The sequence below is a fragment of the Malurus melanocephalus genome, unplaced genomic scaffold (assembly GCF_030028575.1).
Source record: "Malurus melanocephalus ecotype Western Australia unplaced genomic scaffold, MMel_1.1 scaffold_1443, whole genome shotgun sequence".
Lineage (NCBI taxonomy): Eukaryota > Metazoa > Chordata > Aves > Passeriformes > Maluridae > Malurus > Malurus melanocephalus.
The window spans coordinates 20,131-20,701 of NW_026624675.1; the positions used below are offsets into that span (position 1 = coordinate 20,131).

Sequence of the window (571 nt, forward strand, 5' to 3'; positions counted from 1 at the left end):
ATTTCCCCCAAAAACATCCACCCCACCCCATACCTCAGCAATGATGTCCCCATTCTCGGCGTGCACCTGCGCCGTGGCCCCGATGTCGCGGATCACGCTCAGCACCTCGTAAATCTGCGGGAGGRAACGTTTGGGATTTCATTATTAAAGGTTTTTACCAATATTTTTATTCATTAAATTCATCATTTTATTCATTTATTGTCATGAATTAATGAGATTTCCTGTTCATTAATAGGATGGGTTTTATTTGATAGCAGACACGAGAGGGGAGAAGAGAGAAAGGGCGAAATAATGAAAATAACGAAAATAATGAAAACAATGAAAATAATGAAAATAACGAAAATATCGCGATTTGTGGATTTTAACGGCGTCACGTCAATTTTTTTTAGGTTTTTTTTGGCAGCGATGATTTTTTTTGGAAATTATTGAATGTTATGGTTTAATAGAGATTTGGGTCAGGTGATCATATTTAGGTTTTTTTGGGTATCTTTAGGTTTGTGACATTTTTTTTGTAATAGATTGGATTTGTTATATTTCATGGTGTAAATTTTTAGGGGAACGTTCTGGGGGA

The 571-nt window shown here is 36.1% G+C and overlaps 1 protein-coding gene across 1 annotated transcript in view; it reads right to left on the reverse strand.

The window, feature by feature from the left end:
* Positions 1-132, reverse strand: part of LOC130586989 (dihydropyrimidinase-related protein 2) — a gene marked incomplete at its 5' end in the record, with an annotated part of 15,175 nt that extends 15,043 nt beyond the window's left edge. The window contains one exon of the mRNA XM_057387935.1: positions 34-132. Within this exon, the coding sequence (XP_057243918.1) occupies positions 34-132 (99 nt within the window). The remainder of the gene's footprint in view (positions 1-33) is intronic.
* Between the last annotated feature and the right edge of the window lie 439 nt (positions 133-571).